At 42.7% G+C, this 15,330-nt stretch overlaps 1 protein-coding gene across 4 annotated transcripts in view; it reads right to left on the bottom strand.

Annotated features, from left to right (window-relative positions):
• Window positions 1-15,330, bottom strand: part of bptf (bromodomain PHD finger transcription factor) — a 36,088-nt gene that overhangs the window by 18,989 nt on the left and 1,769 nt on the right. For 3 of the 4 annotated variants that reach the window (XM_053610518.1, XM_053610511.1, XM_053610537.1), the window contains exons 2-11: window positions 14,045-14,870; window positions 11,858-12,078; window positions 6,532-6,732; window positions 6,234-6,374; window positions 4,974-5,159; window positions 3,525-3,673; window positions 2,939-3,276; window positions 2,114-2,245; window positions 1,619-1,748; window positions 1,162-1,297 (exon numbers count right to left, since the gene is read on the bottom strand). In XM_053610518.1, the coding sequence (XP_053466493.1) occupies window positions 1,162-1,297; window positions 1,619-1,748; window positions 2,114-2,245; window positions 2,939-3,276; window positions 3,525-3,673; window positions 4,974-5,159; window positions 6,234-6,374; window positions 6,532-6,732; window positions 11,858-12,078; window positions 14,045-14,870 (2,460 nt within the window). The remainder of the gene's footprint in view (window positions 1-1,161; window positions 1,298-1,618; window positions 1,749-2,113; window positions 2,246-2,938; window positions 3,277-3,524; window positions 3,674-4,973; window positions 5,160-6,233; window positions 6,375-6,531; window positions 6,733-11,857; window positions 12,079-14,044; window positions 14,871-15,330) is intronic. The other variant, XM_053610528.1, reaches the window with a different exon arrangement.

The raw sequence follows: 15,330 nt of genomic DNA, 5'->3' as shown, positions 1-15,330 counted from the left end.
CAGAATAGGCACAAAACATAAGAGCATCAAATATCAACCGATATAAAGGAATATGTATAAAATCATAAAAAGTATAATAAAGCACCAAATACAATATACACTCACCGTCCACTTTATTAGGACATTTATGCAATTATTCAATCGACCAATCATGTGTCAGCAGCACAATGTATAAAATCATTGCTTCAATTAATGTTCACATCAAACATCAGAATTGGAGGGGGAATGTGATCTCAGTAACTTGATCCATGGTATGATTGTTGGTGCTAGATGGGCTGATTTGAGCATTTCAGAAACTGCAGATCTTCAATTTTCATGCACAACAGTCTCTAGAGTTTAAACAGAATGGTGTGTGAGAAGTAGTACTGTGGGCAGAAACTCCTTGTTGATATGAGAGCTTAGAGGAGAATGGCCAGACTGATTTAAGCTGGCAGAAAGGTAATGGTAACACAAATAACCCCACCGTACAAATGTGGTGAGCAGAAATGCAACTCTCATAGCACACAACACATCAAACTCTGAGCAGGATTGGGTACAGCAGCAAAAGAGCACATCGGTTTCAACTCCTGTCAGCCAAGAACAGGAATCAGGAAATATTCAAACCAGATCGTCTGGCACCAACAACCATGCTACGGTCAAACTCAATGAGACAGGGCTCAACGGTAAAATCTTTAGGAGCACAGTCAAAAATTTAGGAGTATGGTTGAAGTTTTGTTGTATTAAACAACTTTGAACAGGTCACTCGCATCGTTGCGAATATATATTTTTTCACAGTTGCACAAAGTACTTTTCAGTCGCAAATGCGAGTGAAATGGTCGCAACTGTAGAGCCGTGTGAGATCACACACTTTCCTCACATTCGGATGTTTGATATGAACATTCACTGAAGCTCCTGGCCTGTATCCACATGATTTTATGTGTTGGCCCGCTGCTGATTAGATAATGCATGAATGAGCAGGTGTTCCTAATAAAGGGGACGGTGAGTGTAAACGAACACAAGAAGGTATGAGGTGTGCAGTAAAAAGTAAAGTGCGACAATGCGTACTAATATGTTCCTATAGGAAAAAAGAAAAAAGAGAAACAGCACTGTACTAAAGTGAACTCAAGTGTGACGGGAAAGTGTAAATAAACGTGCAGTGGACATGGACACAAAAATGCATACCTTCAAGTGCTTTTCGATAGTTGACGTTTGTGTTTCCGGGTAATCGAGGGACAAAGCGTGGGACATGGGTCTTGCTGACCCAGCTCCAGCCACCATAACCAGTCACTCTGTACTCCTCGCCCTTCTGTTTCCACACCTGGTGCAAAATAAAACAGGACATATAGAAAAAAAACTGGTAAGGTTTCGCATCTTACAGTAACAAAAACAGACTTGATTACAATAGTGCTTGTCAAATAAACAAACAAACGACTGAATGAATCTTAAAGAATATTAAAAACGCGAATATTTACACTGCGCGCACAGACTTAAAACACATGTGGAGAAAAAGAGCCCCTTGGAGTTGGAGTCATTTCCTGGAGCATGCCAAGATGTTTTATTTTACTGGAGCTTACAATTTCTTTCGTTCCTACAAAACATGCACAATATTTGACAACCATAATACCACAGAGAAAATTACCTGGTGCTTAATGGGGAAAGTGTATTTCACCCATGTCGCCTGCTGCATCGTCTCTTCATCCTCCAGCTTCTTCTCTCTCTTTTTCACCTTCTCCTTCTCCTCCCGCTCCATAGCGGTCATTCGATGGAGCCTAAGAGAGGAGGAAAAAGAGAAAGGACCTAATGAATTGGGAATAAAAAGAGAAAGATGACTCTGCAACTTGCTTAATCAGCATTGTCTGACCTTAAACACTACCTCAGTCTGTAGCCTGGGGGAACGACAAGTGCTGAAAGGAAATTATTAGCACAGGACTACAATTCATAGTGAGTTCCTCATTAAAGAAATGCTTCAGGAAATTACGAACATGCACTACAAAATGATTTCTGTACAACATATCAGTTGATGTCCAGTTTAAGGCATTTTGGATTGAAGATTAAGACAGGGTGCAAAAACAAGTTCATGAGCTAATTTTGAATTCATCTATGTTTCAAAGGTAACAAGCACTGGTCTGCTGACCTTGTGTGACCGAGAGAATCCTTCCACACTGGGAGCATGACCACTGGTTTGATTGCACACTCCAGGATGGCCAATGCCAGGGCAAATTCTCTCGCTTTGCTGCACATCTGGACAGCCTTTATCCAGTTGGACCTGCAGCAGAAGAAAAGAAAAAAAAAAAATAGCATTGTAGAAAGAGAGACGCTCTGAATGCTACGCTGCAGAGATTCTGTCTGGAACTATGCTCCCATTACATGCACTACATGTCACCTGTGTGTGATTGTAATAAATTAATAATAATGATGATTACAGTAACAACAATAATCAAAAACAACATCACAACTTTTATAAAAGGGGCAGTGGTGGCTTTGTGGTTAAGGCTCTGGGTTACATTTCGGAAGGTCGGGGGTTCAAGCCCCAGCACTGCCAAGCTGCCACTGTTGGGCCCTTGAGCAAGGCCCTTAACTCTCTCTGCTCCAGGGGCACTGTATCATGTCTGACCCTGTGCTCTGACCCCAGCTTCCTGATATGTTGGGGTATGCGAAGAAAAGAATTTCACTGTGCATATGTATATGTGATCAATAAAGACTCATTATCATTATAAACAGAACCATAAAACCCAGTGTCTATACATCATAGGCTCCATTTAGACAGAATGAATTGTCAATACCGCAGTTTCAGATCATTTGCAGAAATGCCTGCACTTGTATGAGAACCTGGGAGTTTCCCCTGGTACTGGAGTTGAGAAACACGCCAAAAAGTTGACACTTTTTTTTCCTGACCACTTATTAGAAATTTTTTTTAGTTTTTGTTAGTTCTGAGAGGACACATGTTTAGCTGTGCTACCTGTGTGATGCCCAGTTGGGATGCAGGAAAGGTGCAGGGATGTTGTTCTCCAGCTGGATGATGGTAAGCCTCAGCGTGGACACAGTCAACATTTTCGAGCCGTGCACTGAGCCATTCCACTTGAACTCGCCGGCAGGCGTCATACAGAACTTGTGGGAGAGGTGCCGTCGCTTGTCATGGTCCTCGCGGTGCTGGTGTTTGTTAAGTGCCAGAGCATTTGTGCTGTACTGGTTGTGGTAGACGCGGAATTTGCCCTCTTGGCCAAGCTTGAAGAAGCCGCTGCTGGAGCCGGTCTTCAGGCCTAGATCTTTCCTGACCAAGCTGGACAGCAGAGGAGTCTATGGAAAGAATCACACACACACACAGACAAGTATCCGATCATTTATGTGTAGACAGATTAATGGTGTGAAATTTCCTGAAATATACTTAACTGTATAAGAAACGTTGAGAGTAAATAAAGTATAAATAAAAGTTTTAAAACACTGCTTTGCAATTCTATACATGTCTCTTTGGGTCTTGTTGGTTTTACTGTCTGCTGTAAGTAATGTGCACTTTCTGTGCCAGAAGATAAACTCAATGATTTTACCTCTTTAAGTGCTTTGCTGTCCTGTGAGCTGGCATCCTTGTCCTGCATGACCTTGCGCTGGCTTAACTTGCTGTCCGGGTTTCGGAGACGTGTCACCATGCGTGTCGCCGATCCAGTCTTTCCACCGTCGCCATTTCCTTTACCCTCACCTGCCACATACACACTAGTCAAATATTGTGGAAACAACTAATTTTAAATTAAATGATGTCAGCTTTGACAAACAGTACGTCCAGTTATCAAGCCAGATTAAAAAGCAGAGGTGGAGGATTTAAATGACTAACTCAAATTTATATAAAAAAATAAATAATAAAAAAAGGCAAACATACATGCCACTTGATTACTGAGGAAGAAATTCATTGGAGGAAATGTGGGTCAAACACAGGGCACCTAGACTACTCAGACTGCTCATAACATAGTTGCCCTCGACTGAATATAAAACACTGGGCCAGAGCAACAACCCACTGATGCTGATGCAAAAGCAAATACATGCAGTTTTTATCTGGTCACCATAACCAGATCCTGTGTGAGAATGCTTTACTGGTTATTCGTCTTTGCCCAGTGTCAACAAGTCAGAATGATCTTTGTCCTATTGGTGAAATGAAAACACTTCTCAAGTAAGTGAAGAGGATGAAGGCCATTGGACTGGATGGAAAACCCTCACAACTTAACAATAAAATGCAAGTAAATAAATAAATCTTCAGCATAAAATAAGGGCAGTAGCAGCTCACTGGTTAAATGCTCTAAAGTGCAAAGAACAGTCCTGAAACCTTAAGTGTTCAGCTCTGTGTTTGGATTTAGTCTCAAGTGTGAGTCACCTTGGACCCAAGTGTTAAACAAATTAATTATTATTATTATTATTATTATTATTTTAAAAAACCTACAAAACAAAGCAATACTGCTTGTTTGTATTGTATGTGGATTTGTGTACAGAAGAACTTCCAGCTAGTCTTTATGTTTGTTTATTTATTTTTTTAAAAAAAGAAAAATTCTGGGATAAACTAATTAGGTTTGGGGAACTGGAACTGGCCCATTTCAGTTTAGTTAAATGTTGGCGAGTTACTGGACCTTATCATAACTTTGAAATTTGAGAGTAGGCCATAAATTGTAACAACAATAAATTGCAAAAAGACATTTACTGCGAAATGAGACTATTTAGTTTTACATAAGAAAGAAATCTGATCACACCAGTACACTGTAACACCCCTAATTCAGATATATTACAATTACACAAACATGTCGAGTAGTTTCAAAGAAATAAATTTTCATCTTAATTAATGCATTTAGCAGAGTTCTTGATAACTCGTAATATAAAAACAGCTTCATGAACTCAAGATTTCTGCTGCATAATTTATGTGGTACATATGTGACTACTGCTTAGGAAATCTCAATGCTCATTTGGATGCCAGTGTGCGTAACACGTGTTTTGTCTGTGTCCCGCTGCATGTGTACCGGCATCGTCCTGGCTGTTAAGAGAGGACTGAGAAGAGCGGTCTGCGAGGTCAGGCTCCTCAGGAGCCCTCAAGCAGTCGGAAACTGAGAAGTGACTGCTGCAGCTGTTCTCATCAGCAATCTGCGGTGGCTCGCTCTCCAGGACGGGCTCGCCGTTGCCTCCGCAACCCGACTCCGAGCTTTTTTCTAGCACACACAAAACAGAGCACAATCCTTTTCCCTTATGCATACATGAATCTTTGCTTTGGTAGATCACATCAAACTGTTTCTGTTAAAGGGATATTTAAAAAGCTAAAATATATATATTTCAGCATTGCTGGCAATACTAAATAAACAAAGGCTAATAGATTACTGGAAAAGAGTTATATATTACATACACATCATTACAAGCCTTTTTATGCAGTTTTCTTGAATCATGATTTACATAGGAAGAGTGTATGTGCTATTTTAAGACTCGGTCATGCATGAAAGAGAATGTAATCACACATATTTAAGTCAGCCTCCAGTGACGCATTAAACAAAAGGAACACAATCTACACCAAATACATGAGCCCATCCCAAGCTATGCACTTGCAGGGAGGAAAGCATGCCAGTGAATCTCTGTCAAAGCTAACAGCGAAGATGGCACCAGGCCAGTGCTTCTCTATGGCACTATTGTCGAGCAGAGGTAGCTGGGAGGAGCCGAGTCTCTACTGCACCAGAAAGGGCTTTTTTCCCCCGTCCCACAGGACCAGTGGATCTCAGCTCTCAGCCTGGCTGGAATAGGGTTAGTGCAACAGTGATGCTAGCCTTGGCCTAAAAGTGCTCTATGAGTGCCAAATCCCATGCCATGAGGCTTAAGCAATGCATGCAGCCAGAATGCACTGTGCCAAATAAATGGAGTAGAGATTGACAGAATCATGCAAGCAAGAAGCAGATCAGGAAGCAGGCCAAACTGAAGCTTCTTACTGTCTTGTACTTAGTGAGACAGGAGTGCCCACAAAGTGCTTCATAAAAAAACATGAGAAGAAAGGCTATGAGAAAATGAAACCAAGCAATATGGATATCCTTCGGAGTACAAGCAAGTATGACGATGGATTAAATAAAAGGCAGGATACACACAGCAGCAGCCCAAATGCTTGAGTCAAATGAGAAGCTGGAAACAACACTAGTAAAGTCTCACAGGAGGAAACGGAGGGTAATCTAAGCTCATAAAAGCACAATCAATTTGCAATGTGGCACAACGACAATCAAATGACTTCCGGGATCACGCCTCTGTACCTGCCCATTCCTTATGCACCCGTTCCCCAGGGTCCTCTGCTGCAGATAAGGATGGAGGGTCGGCTTTAGAGGGGCCAGATGAGTCGGCCTGAGGGCGCCCAGAAGCACCATTACTCTCTTCACTAGCAGAAGGAGCTGGGGCTATGGAACAGGCACAACACACAAACATCCAGTCCAGCTCACCTCACAGACCGAATCAGCCAGGTTCCATTTTATCTCACCGTTTAAACTAGAGGTGAGGTCCTGCACCATGAGTATCACATTGAAAAGCACTGAAAAATGCAACAATTGGCCTTACCATCAGCAGCAAGCTTGTCACTGGCCGAATTCCCATCTTCAGAGTCCGGTCGTGGCGAAGACAAATCGGCAATAGATGAGGCTGGGTTATCACCCTCAGAACCTTCATTGACCTTTGACCCAAGGCTGTCCTTCTCGGCAGATTTCCGCTTCGCTTCATCGAGTTCCTCCTGATGAGCCTTCTGCCTTTCCAAAATCTCATCTGGATGGGGAAATAAATAAATAAATAAATAAATAAAAAACCCACCATTTTTGTTGGGATGCCCATTGCTCTGGACAAAGCACGCTATATTCTAAAAGCTTTTCCAACAAGAACTCGTGTTTTTGTTGCACCGCTAGTCAATCTTTGTTTTTCTTCTGCACAGTTATATAGGTACATGGATGAAACATGTGCCTGTCTAAACAGGCCCGGGTTTTGACATTTTGAATGTACGCATCAACAGATCTTTGTGTCACGCACAAATAAGAGACTTATCCAGACTACAGGCTTTGTTACTTTTTAATCACACTTTCTATCCCAGATATAAAGGGAGACTAAAACACTTTGCAAACTGACGCTTTACCCATTGGTGCAGTTCATTTCGCCAGGTACAGTCACAGCAATTGCACTCGGGTGTGGAGCAAAAACTGAAAACATGCGAACCTTAATGCCTATTGGATACTACACAACCTTCAAAGTCTGTATTGTAGAACTGCTGTAGTGATCGAACGACACAACTGTACGATCTGCTCTGTGGAGGTGTATCAGAAGTGTGCACAATGCACAAGCAATCATTCACCTGGAGATCTACAGACAAAGCAAACCTGATCCCTAAAATCATGTGACTCGGTCGAGCTGGAGTCTGAGCAACTGGCTGTGGTGATTGTTTCTGCACTGTTTTGTACGGAAACAAGAATATAACGTTTAAAAATAAAAACACAGTGGAAGGATTGGTTGGAGAGGGGTACGGTGGCTTAGTGGGTAGCATGTTTGCCTCGCACATTTGGGGTTGGGGGTTTGAATCCCACCTCCATGCTGTGTGCACAGAGTTTGCACCTTCACCCCGTGCTCAGGGGGTTTCCTCCAGGTACTAAGGTTTCCTCCCCCGTCCAAAATATATGCGATTTAGGCTGATGGGCATCTCTAAACTGTCTGGATCGTACGAATAGGCATGGGAACGTGCGTGCGATTGTGCCCTGTGATGGGTTGGCACCTCAGAGTGTCCCTAGCGCTGTGCCCCGAGTTCCCTGGGATAGGCTCCAGGCTCGCCGAGACTCTGTGTAGGAGAAGCATTATGGAAAATGGATGGAACAGCTGGAGGATTGTCTGTCTATCCTGCGAAGAGAAATGAACTTCTCAGAGCAGAGAGAAAAAGCACAGCTACTTTATTCTACTGTGTATCGCTGTTCCTAACAACCACGTGGACATGACATGCATTATTATTATTATGCATTACTTCTCTGAAACTTTTACGAGCATCTCAAACAGCTCGTACTACAAGAGCCCAAAATTAGTCTGCGCCTGGGAAACCAGGACTAAAATCATGTAGCGTGTGTTCAGCATGAGCGGTTTGAATGCTGTGAGAACGCGATTCGACACTGAATCGACTCAACTGCAGGAAGTAAACCAAACAAGCTGTGTATAATGGATGGCGGATTCAATTTAGCCTTAGACACAAGCGGATAAACGGATTTTGAAGCACTGCTGGATTTTGAAGCACTATTAGAGCCGCACACCTCAATCACATCAATCAGCAATCCTGTACTACAGTACCAGATGCTTCTCCTTTCTTCCAGGCTGAACACCAATCACAGGATAAGGGAAAACAACTGCACTGAATATCCCATCCATCTGTGTTGGTAAAACCTTCCGCGTTGCTGTTTTATAGTAAGCAAAAAAGGAGCACTCTATTATCAGGGTCCTAGATAAAGTATACAAGCTGAGAAGCTTACAAAATGATGACCAACGCTATCCGTCTTTTGTTGTAGCGTCTCTCAGCCGACCCTCTACAGGATGAGTTTCCCATCATACAGACAAGGCTGCTTTCAAGCCATTATGGCTATAAATAGATTGGAGAAAATGTGCCCCAATGGTACACTGGTACACACGGCATCATCAATTTGCAATTTCCATTATATCTAGAGTGGATTTATAAAAATGTTCAGTTATGTAAACTTATGCAACAAACCAGAGAACAAAATGTACAAAATAAACCTGACGGTGAACATTACAGCTGATGTGGGCCAAATCTGCTGGCAAAGCAAACATAGCGCTTCTTAACAGCTTATTAAAAAGGTAGGTAAAATGACTTAGAATTATTAGTCTTCTTATTTTGCGCTTTTTGTCGATTTGAGAGACCCACGGCCTTTCGACGTGAATGTGAGCGCAGCTAAATTTCCCATAGTGCTCCGGCACTGCAAAATGACATTTTATAGTTACTTTCTGATCGGCCGCACGGCCCATCTGTCATTACACGACACTTGGAGCCAAAAGCATAAACAGTTCCCTTGCTCTCTGCAACCCCATGGCTCAGCACTTTGCAACAGTCGCCTATTTTAAATTTGCTCAACCGCAACAAAAAATGTATTTCTCTATAGATTTCTCCTGGTGTCTCGTGTACGCCTGCCGTTAGTAAATAAACGCAATGTCTAAATGTCTCAAGACTCTTTAAAAGGCTTCAGAAGACAGAAAGGAAGACTGAACACACACTATCTGTTCAATGAAAGTTACAAAACTACACTTCTGTCTTCTGCACTGCCGGACTCTCGTTGTTTCAAAACACCGTCAGAAGGAAATGTCAGCTACTAAAGAATATAAAAGACAAAACTAACAGGTAAGCAGGGAACGGAAACTTCTTGGGGCTTCTTATGTGACAGGCTGACACAAGACACCGAAGGATTCAATCGCTCAAGAGCAAAAATCTAAAGCATTAACCGAATACAAAAACCCAAGCTGCTTCAGTGTCATAAAGACTCACTGTTTGGACTAATAACTTCTGCAGAAGGAGCTTTTTTTTTTTTTATTATTTCTAGCTATACTTGACTTGTCTTGTGTGCTGTAATAATATTTAAGGAATGCTATAAAAATATTTAATGAGTGCCTGTGCTAAGACAACAGGATTCTGACGCCATCTACATGGTGTCTGTGGTTTACTCTAGAGGTCTTTTAACTCAATCTTGGAGTTAAGGTTAATCCCAATCCTCTCATATATAACTCTGGGTTGAGGAATTCAGGTTTGTTTACTAAATACTACATTTTTTCTTGAAATAATGTCGAAATGGTTTTACTCTCGTGTCAACTTGCAAGACATTATGACAAAGATTAAAATCAGTAATGCCTGTCTGAATATGCTCTAGCTTCCTAAGCAGCCTTTTCAGTCGTCTCTTACTTTCGCTACAAGTTTCTGTTCATGCCAAGAGCAGACACCCCGCACAAGGTATTGTCAAACGTCTTCTCCAAGACTTTCTCCCTGCACGTCTATACGCCGTTTCGCCCCACGATGCTGGGTTTGTGTTACCGGTTGGAGCTTGACAGATAAAAGATCGTGAAACAAAACAGAGCTCGCATGCACTGGTGCGCTCGTGTCACTCGAAATCGCTCGCTGTCACCGGTGACTAAAAGAAAAACGCGGAGCTGTTGGCTGACGACGTGTCTTTAAAAAGCACTTCAGCGTCGGCTTATCACAGACACACACACACGCTCACAAACGCACGCATGTTGTCACAGGCATCTCCGGAGTATTTCTAACCTCAAACACTTCCACCTCTCGCCCTGCCTCTTCTGTGCCTCTGGAGTAAGAAAGTCCTTCTGGGGGTTTGTAATGAAACACTTGTTTACGATATCAAATGCATCACAAAACAAATCCCCTTAGCATGAGCAATTTTAGTTATGCATACTTCATGTAACGGCTGGAAACATTTAGCGCTGCTCTCTGTGACGTGCACGAGTGCTTTACTGTGCTTGTACACACAATCACACTATTAACATTGTGTGGCAATTTTCACCGCACAGGACACGTACACACACGGCAGTGCTCAACCGTTTGACGACAAACAAGAGAGCACGTCTGCGTTCGAAACCACATACTGTTATATAGTAGGAGAAATACATGTACTTCAGCTACTATATAGTAGGTAAGTACACGGTTTCGGAGGCAGCCCACGGCTTCAAGCAGTCGTCTATTTGTACGTATAGTATGACAAATAATTAACTGCACTTGAAGCTTTCGTGGAATTAAAAATGAAACACCCAAAACTGTATACAGTACCATAACGAAGACGAACTGTATGATGATACGTGAAATTCTGGAGGGAACGTCAGACGGCGGGGCGTGGGGACGTAATGACGTGTACTGTTAATTGATCTATGTTCTATAACATGTAAAACGGGAACATGAAAGGAGTATTCTAAAAGCGACTCATCTTAAATCACAATATTGTCTTATTCAGAATAAGGTCAATAATTACATTACTGCGGTCCATGTAAACGTAGTCATTAAGTGCACGAGTATTGACAGGGAGAGATGAAGAAAAACCCAAAATACCCACACCAACATAGTCAAAAGCATTCATTCATCCATGTTCTGTAACTGTTTTATCCTGGACAGTGTTGGGCAAAAGTTCTAAAGCAAAGACAACAAACGTGAGGATGTCTGTGTGTGGCCTGGTGATGAGGTGAAACTATTGCTGAGAGTTACATTTGGGTCTTTATCCAAGATCTCTGTTAACAGTGTGTATCCAACAATCCATACTGTACAGGTATAGTGTGTTTCATATCCAGCCACGTGAGGGTATAATAATAAAACAAACCAAAATCAACATTATCAAATCTTTAATTACAGACCACTACTGTAACAACTAGATACAACTAGTAACTAGTAACAACTGGACCAGCAGCCAGGAGTCATGATAAACGTAGTCCTACAGCACATTTATCACACACAATACCGCAGTGGGTTGGTTGCCTGGTGTCAGGGTGATTTTCTACCCTGGGGGTTAGTTTCAGAAAGCATCATTTTCAGTTCCAAAACGCAGAGACAAATTTGTTTTTTTTTTTTTACAACCCCCCCTCAGAGCGCAGCGCCCCTGGAGCTGAGAGGGTTAAGGGCCTTGCTCAAGGGCCCAACAGTAGCAGTTTGGCAGTGCTGGGGCTTGAACCCCTGACCTTCCGACCCAGAGCCTTACCCGCTAAACCAGCACTGCCCCTTCATAGAGATGCAACCCCCACTATTTTCCCATAAAACGATAAAAATCATTAAACAGCTGTATCTTGCAGATGTTCTTGAAAGCATAAAGAATAACTAAAAGAGCACTTCGCGCCGTGCATCGCTGATTATCTTGTTGCTTACCGTTGGCGACAGTGAGGTAGGCCTTGTTGTTGCCGCGAGCCTTGTTGGTCAGGTCCTCCGTGATGTCCATGTGTGTGTGGATCTCCTCCCTCAGCTCCTCCAGCATAGCACAGAGGTCATTCTCCCAGAATTCCTTATCCAGGACCTCGATAAGCTCCCCCAGCTGCACTTTGGTGCTGTAGTACCAGATCTTCTTCCCTTCCTCCTCACCATCCTCCTCGCTGATACCGAAAGACAGACAGAGCTTCAGTTAATCCATGCAACTTAGATTATATCAGGACACTCCACGGGAACAGAAATCCTGGATCTAAGATTGGTTTTGAGCAATTGTGCCATTGGATCCTATAGAACGCAGAACTCCTTAAATATAATGACGGATATATTTTTTTTTGCATCTTTTTTCATCTAAAACAAAAGGCGAGTTAAAGTATTTTAAATAAAGCAGACTTCTTAAAATCACAAAAAGCTTCTTTTCCATGCCTACTTCCATTAGAAGGCTTTTGAATTTTGTAACAAAAGATACACCTCCATTAAAGCAGCTCTGTAATTAGAATGTCTGCATATATCTTGCACGCGTTAAGAAATGTGTTAAGGGTTTTCATAACCGAAAGTAAACAGAGTTTCTCATGTCACTAGAAAAAAAGAAAAAAGAAACGGTTGAAGTGGCAGGGATAATTTCACTCTTAATCCAAAATGCAGATGAACAAATGCTGGTACAACATTCAAAAGTAAATACTGCATTTCAAACACACAAGTCAAAGCTTTTGAGAAAAACAACTTAAACAATACTAGGACTGCAACAACTAATCGATAATTAAAATAATCGACAACGAATTTCATTATGGATTAGTCGGGTCTGTGACGTCTAATAACTTTTTTCATAGCCTGCAATTTGCACAATGTTTGAAGGACAACACTAGGAAGAATGTGAAATAACACGTTCAAAAAAATATACAGAAAATAAAAACTGGCCTTTTAATCCAACTAATCCAAGAAATAATCGACAGATTAATCCATTATCAAAATAATCGTTAGTTGCAGCCCTAAACAATACTGTTATCCTGCTGCCGTTCTACACAAACATCACCAAGCTATTAAGCAATAAGAATGGTTTTCCCGTTCAAAATGATACGGGTACGGGAGAATTATTATTCGTCTAGGCCCAACAGGTGATCTCCGTTAAACATCATTTGGTGTAACACGGTACTACAAGAAGCTGCTTGTTCAAAAAATCCACCCACATGTGCGAGATACACCAGCAGTCGGCTCACTGACGGCAAATACTACATACAGCACCTGATGAGTCTCCTTTCATACTAAACACCTGGCGAAACTAAACAAAAATATATTAAATAATAGATTAATCTGGGTTCAGCATTGATTCCTAAGTCGAATCAGGTGTATTAAACCTAATAAAAACATGATGTGCTCACTCAGGACCTAAAGTTTCTTATCTAACAGACCTCTAGGCATTTGCTGAAGAACACTACCATTGAGGAGGTTCCTCTGTTATTTTGGCAAAGCCTAAAGGCTGCATTGCATGTCTCCTTGTTGGTGAAGGAAATCCCAGACCTCATGAAATCTCTAGATGAGAGCTCCATTTTAATTCAACTTGGAACCAAGTTTGGAAAACCTTTTCAAACAAAAAAATCTTTATAACTGAGGGACTGATTTTTCAAACCCAATTAAACCTCAACGTACTTTTCTGAGATTGTAGACTGAAGCTGTTGTAATGTCTAAACAGAGGTAGTTCAAACTAGAATTTTTAAGTCGGAATACATGAGGATTTATTTATTTATTTATTAAAAAGGACTTGCAATTTCTGTGGACCAACCGATCAGAACCAAGAGACAGTCTGTCAATCATGTTGGCTGTCAGAAAGTTTCCTGAGGTTCTAGCCTAGATCTGTGTGAAAGGTTTGGCTGTATATGTTGAAATGTTGAGTTTCAAAACAGCTAGCTTTATCGACTTTTTGCTAAAAATCACTGACTGTAGCTTTAACATAATCCAACATGACTGGAGGTGCACGTGACTCTAGTGCTAGCGATAATTATTCGTGTTCTATCCAAAAATGTGGAATACCGCAAAATGTGTGAGATTCTCATATTATTCCACATATGAAGTTCTCCTACTGTGATTAATACCCTGCAATTGTTTATTCAAATTATAAGGAGGTGTAAAACTCACACAATAACCCTGCGATTGAGGAACCAGTACTTCCGCTGGTGCCGGTCGTAGCCGATGGGCTCCTGCCGCAGGTACGGGCGGCTCCTCTGGGCCTCTGTGACACAGTCGCTGACGCCGGGCACGCGATGTGCTACACATATCTCACACTGCCACTCATCTTCAGGCACGGCCTCCAGAGGTGGCCGAACGCACTCCAGGTGGTAGACGGCTGAGCACGTTTCGCAACAGAGCAGGTCACCGAGGCGGTGGCACGCACGGCAGTGGTCGTCGTACTGCACGGCTCCTTCGCTCATCAGCTCTTCGCGCGCCATGTTCGTGGTGAGAAAGCGGTCCACAAGGAACTGCAGCACCTTCACCTTGCTCTCCAGCGGCCCGTACGGGTACTCCTCAGCCTCCAGGTGCTCGAGTGCAGCGCCGCCGTACTCGGCTTCACTCTCGCAGTACGCTCGCACCACCTCGGGCCACGTCATGCCATCCACAAAGTACAGAGTAGAATTGACGCTGTCCTTAAGGTCAGCCGGCCCGAACGTGGTGTTGGACGAGTCCTCCTCACGCAGGATGGCCTTGAGCAACGCTATGTGTGTCTCGGCCAGCAGCGCGCACTGCTCCTGGCCCGCCACCGCTGCACAAAAGTCCTCAAAGCGGAAGGGCGAGAGACGCAACACTGTGCTGAAAGTGCGCAGCACCTCATACACGGCCGAAGCATTCAGGAGCTGCTCAGGGGGGATGAGGAGGTCCTCGGAGGACTTCGGCAGCTCCAGGGGAGGGATCTCTTTCTGCTCCAGGACGGGAGAGGGTGGCCGACGGGCTCGTCGTCTCCTCCGGCCTAGTAAAGAACAAGCATACACACAGTAAGACAGAATCCTCGAAGGATTTCACAACTAAAAACACGTTACAATAACCCTCTTCATTTAACTTGGATCTGAATTGGATCCCAATACTACTACGACTTTATATCCGTAGCCAAACGTGTCCCTAGCTGACCACAAACATATTTTGCATGCCTATTAAAAAAAAATCTTCCTTCTGCAGTCGTGACTCATGTGTGTCATGACAGCGTGTTAGGAAGCTGTCAAACACTCCCTGGAAAGACTGATGCTTTTATACTTGCTTATTTAGAATATGTCAGGTCTCCTGGAGTGCTTGAGAAACAATGTTAAACCTGTGAATAAAATATTTCCTGTGTATTTACGTGTGAATAATCCTTATTCAGACACAAAACTGATCCTCAAGACTCATGAAAAGGCCAGAAGAGTTAGAAAACTACAGGGACTTAGATGGGGAGA

Source organism: Ictalurus furcatus, chromosome 2 (genome assembly GCF_023375685.1).
Source record: "Ictalurus furcatus strain D&B chromosome 2, Billie_1.0, whole genome shotgun sequence".
NCBI lineage: Eukaryota > Metazoa > Chordata > Actinopteri > Siluriformes > Ictaluridae > Ictalurus > Ictalurus furcatus.
The sequence above is the reverse complement of the archived record's forward strand: the minus strand, read 5'-3'. Positions and strand labels throughout refer to the sequence as shown.